The sequence below is a fragment of the Neodiprion pinetum genome, chromosome 3 (assembly GCF_021155775.2).
Source record: "Neodiprion pinetum isolate iyNeoPine1 chromosome 3, iyNeoPine1.2, whole genome shotgun sequence".
NCBI classification, from domain to species: domain Eukaryota; kingdom Metazoa; phylum Arthropoda; class Insecta; order Hymenoptera; family Diprionidae; genus Neodiprion; species Neodiprion pinetum.
Window position 1 is genome coordinate 30,384,294 of NC_060234.1, and position 6,000 is coordinate 30,390,293.

At 41.9% G+C, this 6,000-nt stretch overlaps 1 protein-coding gene across 2 annotated transcripts in view; it reads left to right on the plus strand.

The window, feature by feature from the left end:
• LOC124214489 (lachesin) overlaps positions 1–4,227 on the plus strand; it is a 147,790-nt gene extending 143,563 nt beyond the window's left edge. For both annotated transcript variants that reach the window (XM_046616790.2, XM_046616791.2), the window contains exon 11: positions 3,783–4,227. In XM_046616790.2, coding sequence (XP_046472746.1) covers positions 3,783–3,934 — 152 coding nt within the window. In that variant the 3' untranslated portion in view covers positions 3,935–4,227. The remainder of the gene's footprint in view (positions 1–3,782) is intronic.
• Positions 4,228–6,000: the final 1,773 nt, after the last annotated feature.

Consider the following 6,000-nt stretch of genomic DNA (forward strand, 5'->3'; position numbering starts at 1 on the left):
GAGTGGATCACAGAGGTAAACTCACCCATGGTAGCATCAGCTGGGAATGCGTTGAAAATTCGTCTTCCCAGAAACGCTCTCGTCGGGAGATGAATTTTATTAAAAATTCTCTATACTGGGCAGGCTGATGCGAAGAATGCCTCTGGTGGACGTTTGTCACGCCGGACCAATGTCGAGGATCGGAGAGCTTCGAGATTGCATGGGTTGAAGAAAAAAAGTTGCAAGAAAGAAAAACAAAAACTTACTCCGACTAATCAATATTCGCGACAGGGTCTGATGGTCCCGCTATCAATGGCTTCGCTCGAATTACCAACGTCCTACGAAATCCTCCGGAACGAGGTGTGAGAATTGAGACAAATGGCGTCTTGCACGCGTAAGAAGGAAGGAGCGAGATAAGAGAGGGGGGAGGCGGAGTGACGCGGGGAGGCGGATGGAGAGAAAAGAAGAAAGAAAAAAATAGAGACAGACGTAGAGAGAGAGAGAGAGAGAGAGAGAGAGAGAGAGAGAGAGAGAGAGAGAGAGAGAGATGGAAGAAGGGAAATAAATCCATACCACGTCGGCAAATGTTCCAACCTTTTGATAAGAACGCAACTTTTGCATGTTTTCCGGGTCTCGAATTCCCTTCAGCCGTACTCGAACACACACATGCGGCTTCCGCTTGCGTGACATTCTCTCAGGATCAGCGAAGCGATGAACTTCGGGCTTCGACGCACCTTATCATTTTTCTGCAAGGTAAAGCAGGCCAAATCTTAGATAGTAATTTTCCACTTTCCGATAAGAACAAATTCCAGTTTTGATTCTCGCTTTTAAGTCTCTGTGTGTTCGGACGTTATATTGCGTTCACGAATCTCGACTATAACCGAGTGCCTGACTTATGTTTTTCAAGTTTAATTTTTCCCCCATTTTATGCGCATGCTATACCGAGATGAGAATTCACAGTCGTTTGGCCGCCCGTGTATAAATTCAACAAACGAATTCGCCGCAATTTTTTCACCCGAGATGAGGATTGTGAAGTAAAGTTTGAAGGCCGGGGCTCGGGGTGGGCGACGACGCTCTAAAACTTCCTTTTCTCATTGCCACTCCCCGCAGGCACTTCGTCACCTCACCGGCGTACGTCGCAGCGTTCATATTCGCGCCGCCACAGCCGCGAAGTCGAATCATACATGACATTTTTTGCAAATTACAAACGTAGAAATATGTGGTGAATTTTTTAACTATGCCGCATGCCTCGCGAAGGAGTGTGAAAAATTGTTGCTGCGGTTTTTTCATTTTTCTTTTTTTTTTTTTTTTCTCCACGCATCACGTTAAGCCTTCATTTAGAGACCGGTGCCTTATATTCCAAAATGCAAATTTTGACCAAACCTGAATGCAAATATTTCTCTGGCAATATCAAATTTTCATTCGATAAGACTGAGATTTTCAACAATACACGCAAGTTTCTACCGTATGTTTTTTTAAGTACCTACCAATTCGCATGAAAGACACTGCATTTGGGTTCACGGAAGAAGGATCTTTACTTCGGGTACATTGTTGTTCTTTAAATGTTACAGTTCACTCAGTATTTCTCAATAAACTCGTCAACGTTCTGAATCACAATATTTTTTCTCGCGTCGAAGGGAATTTCAAAGAAAGCTCCCAGCGGAGTTGATCTTTTTCAAGTTTGAAAGAAAAACGATGACTCGATCAAATGTTTGCTCGTTTCCCGTGGGGGATAGGGACAAACGCAAGACCAACTCGCCGCTAAGATCACCTTTTATTAGTAGAACTCCACGCAATAATGGTTATAATTATATACTTTAACGGATATTATCGTAAGCTCGGTGGTTCCGAGCCACGCAAACTGTCAATTTAGCAATCTTTGTCGATCTGCTTAATGCCGAGTCCCAAGAAAAAATGTCAATACATCAGTAAATATGCTCATTTCCAGAACAAACCCAGCTTATTCGTACACACCTGTGTGTATATGAAGCTAAAAAACGCTCAAAACAATAGTTGATGCCTTAATTTTCCTTACGGTCACGGTCTCTGCCCTATAACATACATTACGGACGACGGGTTATGCATAAAGTTGCTTACACGACATCCGTAAAAAATAGACGTTATAATCGCATCCCTGTACAACCAATTTTTGCACGTAATTATAATGTGCACGGTAAAAATATTTCGAACCATTTTTTTGTCCATACCCATATTCGGGCAGAGTTACTGCAATACAAGGTGAACATGCAGCGAAATGATGTGAGAAATTTCACGACTGTTTGTTCGTGCTCGGGTCGCGGTCGACCAGCCTTCGTGGGAGGTTCGTCAATAGCGGAGAGTATCTGTCTATCTATCCGTCTGTTGATCTATTTGTCTTTGCGCAGAAATAGATCAATTTGTTTGCAAGGACGTGCATGTAGCATAAAAATGGCTTACGTACATAAAACGAGTCGCCAGCAAGCCACGAAGCGAAAGCAAAACCACAACAGTCAGAAGGACGAAGAACCAGGGATAACGAGATGGGAGTAAATGCGCAGAATCTTTCTTCGGGTACTTCATTATCGGCGGAATCCGTTTCTGGGAAAATTCGCAAGAAACGGGGATCGATTTGAGGTTCCGATTAAAAATCGAACGAGTTCAAAGTACACGTGTGGCAGACGGAGAAGGAAAGAAGAAAAAAAGAAAAACCCACTCATGCGTGGAAAATGAAATTCTACGTTTGACCGCGTATGTTTATGGAATGTAATAATTGATCCGGGGAGTAGAATTCACGCTTTTCGCGCGGAAGCGTTTATCTTCCAAATTTCTTTTATATCCACCGTTCTCTGGTAATCAAAATGGTAATTTTACTGGTAATCCATTTGCCAAGAGAAACAACAAACCGTAGTGAAAATAAATGAACGATCAAAAAGAAAGAAAGAGAGAAAGAAAGAAGGAAATCGAGTTATAGCTGTGGCGTTTGCGATGGTACACAAGAGGACCATAACTCGGTAGCGATAAGACTAAAATGTGAAGCAATATTGTACCTCGCTTATACAATATTCATTCGAACTGCAGAGTCTTTGAAGGGCCTCGGGACGCGAGCTAATGGCAGGGGTCACTTTTAATGTCACCACAGTGCGAAGCTTGCAGGCCGGTGTATGAAACGATTCTAAGCAAGTTTCCAAACTGCCTCGGTTTACCCGACCTTCGCTAGCACGTTGAACACAGCCCTGGTGATTGCGGTGCAAGCCGCAGTTTCCGGGCTGTCAGCTTCTCCCGTGGGAAGATTCCCCCGTAAGACCGACTGACTAGGCGGAGGTATATCAGCCCAGAAAATCAACTTTTCCCCGTCCACTTGTCGAGCGGCATCGCGCGTTTTCCGCTGGACGTTCGCGGCAATGGCGCGTCCTTGCGAATAATTTGCATTCCGAAACTGCAGGACTCTCCGGGCACCGTCTGCAGGAGCCATACGTCCTGCCCGAAATCGTAAACCATGAGTAATAAAAATATGCCGCTCATACCGCTCCGTATATATTATACGTATAGGTACCTATAGCTCTTCGTGATCAAACCCCGCGTACTCAAGTCGTTCGCCCGAATGTCCCGCACCATTATTTTCGAAAGTAGGTAAAACGTCGTAAAATCCCCTGCAACTGCACCATTCGTCGAGTTTTCATTGAAGAGAGAGAGAGAGAGAGAGAGAGAGAGATGTAATATGAAATTTAAAAGGGAGAAAATAAGGGGGGCGGACCTCAGGCGGGTTTCACGCTTCAATTTTCATGCCTCGAATTGTCAGAGCGATATTGTAAATCTGTTTCCAGATTCCGACGGGGATTATACTCTGGTCTCGATGCGGACGCCCCAAGACCCATCGGACGGTTCTGGCGAACCAGCCTCGCTACGGGTTCAAGGGATCTGGACGGTCCTCCTCCTCTTCCTCACCCTCGCGCTGTTGTTCGTTGTCAGAAGATGATTCGTACGTTCCGGATGGGGCTTCCAGTTAGTGTTTATTAAGCGGTATGGACGGCAGCTATGAAATTTCTGCCGCAGAAGAGTGTGCTAAATTATTTTCATACTAAACGACTTATAAATAAGTATAAAAGTTTGTTATTAAAAAAAAAAAGAAAAACGAAGAAAGGAAGAGAAAGAGAGAGAGAAGCGGATTATAGTCGAAATCGTGACGAAGAAGACAGAGAGAAATATACTAGAACGAAACGAAGATCCAGGTAAAAAAAAAAAAAAAATGAAAAAAACTTAAACGATAACGAGTAATCAATAAATAAGTAAATAACCCAACTAAGACGTGAAAATAAAATACCGTAGGAAAAACAAAATTCTGTATTATAAAAACGCAACGAAGGAAGCTCGAAGCTCACGATGTTCGCAACGGCGTCGTTTTCCACTTAATATTAGATCCTGCAAGGACGCGATCACGTTCGATCCAGCTGCAGCTCATTGTCCGATCCCGGTTACAATTGCGTCCGGCATACGGCGTGTGTGCGTACGTATGTATGCATGTATGCATGTATGCATGAATGTATGTATAACGCCAGGGCGTGTCGGACCGAAAATCATTAATTATACACGATGTTCCAATTAGAGTACCTACCCCCCAGGCCTTTTATACTCGAAGATAACGAACAGCGTTTGTCATCGTGCAACTAATTACACAGGCTATCGCTCTGCGAACTATGTGTGTAACCTAACGTATAACCCCAGCTATGTCTACCTGCCGAGAGTTTGGGTGGCGTCCGTTACACGTGCGATGCGGCAACTGACTCAAACCATGACCAGGCAGCTGTAATAATGTACAGTCTAAAGTGAAGTGAATTTTTCAACCTTCCTTCTTCCCTTTACATTCCTTTCATATTACTCGCCGTTTAATTGCAGGATTCAAGTCTTATGCGATATCTATAACAAAATAATCGCGGCAACTCTTTTTTATAACGTTATATTCTACTGAAAATCTCAAGACGGCTAAAGCCGCATAACGATGGTCACTAATGCACTTTGCCCCCCACAAGTCTCATGCAGACACTTTTGGGGACATACTCTACCGGGTATGGTGGGAAATAAAAGTGATTTTTGTTATTATTATTATTACTGCTGTGGTTATTAATATTATTATTGTTGTTATTATTATCAACATCACCGATAATTATCGTATCAGGATTTCATCACTCTGCGATGGATGGATCGTAAAAGTTATCTCGACAAACTGTAATTAGTACGGTGAAGTATGTATATATGTATATAATACATAGGTTCTGATATTCTTTTACTGAGCTCATTCAACTACTAATGAACAAAATTTTTGACAGATAAAAACAATAAACGAATGCATTTTAATTTCAAGTGAATGTTTCGACAAGAGTTTGATTTATTCGACATTCGATACGGTGCTGTTATAATTGTTGCAAAATATTGTAAATTTAATTACGGAGGAAGATTGTCTGAATACGTGAATCTTCCCACTAGACAAAATGCACATTTTTCATCTGTAATATCTAGCGATTCGTTTGAAATATTTTTCGTATGTGAAACAGTTTAAGTGAAAAATAGTTTTCGTTTCATATTTTTAGTTTGAAAACGAGTTGTAACCCTTTTTTCGATTCTACCATGCAAACGAAAATTCGGTTGTATTAACTGTACACGTATAAACAGATTCGTTTTACACCGACACAGAGGACATACGTGTGTCAAGGTGTACCTACTTATTCACGTGTGGGAAGTCTACCGACGCATTTTGATATTTCAAATAGGCAGGTAGGGTAAGACGAAAATTTATATCTTATACTCCAGGAAAGGTGAAGTGTCTCAGGGTGAAGTGGAAATGTTTCTCGAATTGATGTTCGTACGTCGCGCCGGCAGCTGCATCGGATGAAAATGCTTATCTACTTTCGTGTCATCATTTTTCTTCGCATAATGTAATATCACTGATAGCACTTTCGCATATCTCGCTGTAAATACACATATACATATACATACATACATACATACATATATATATATATATATATATATATTATATATATATAT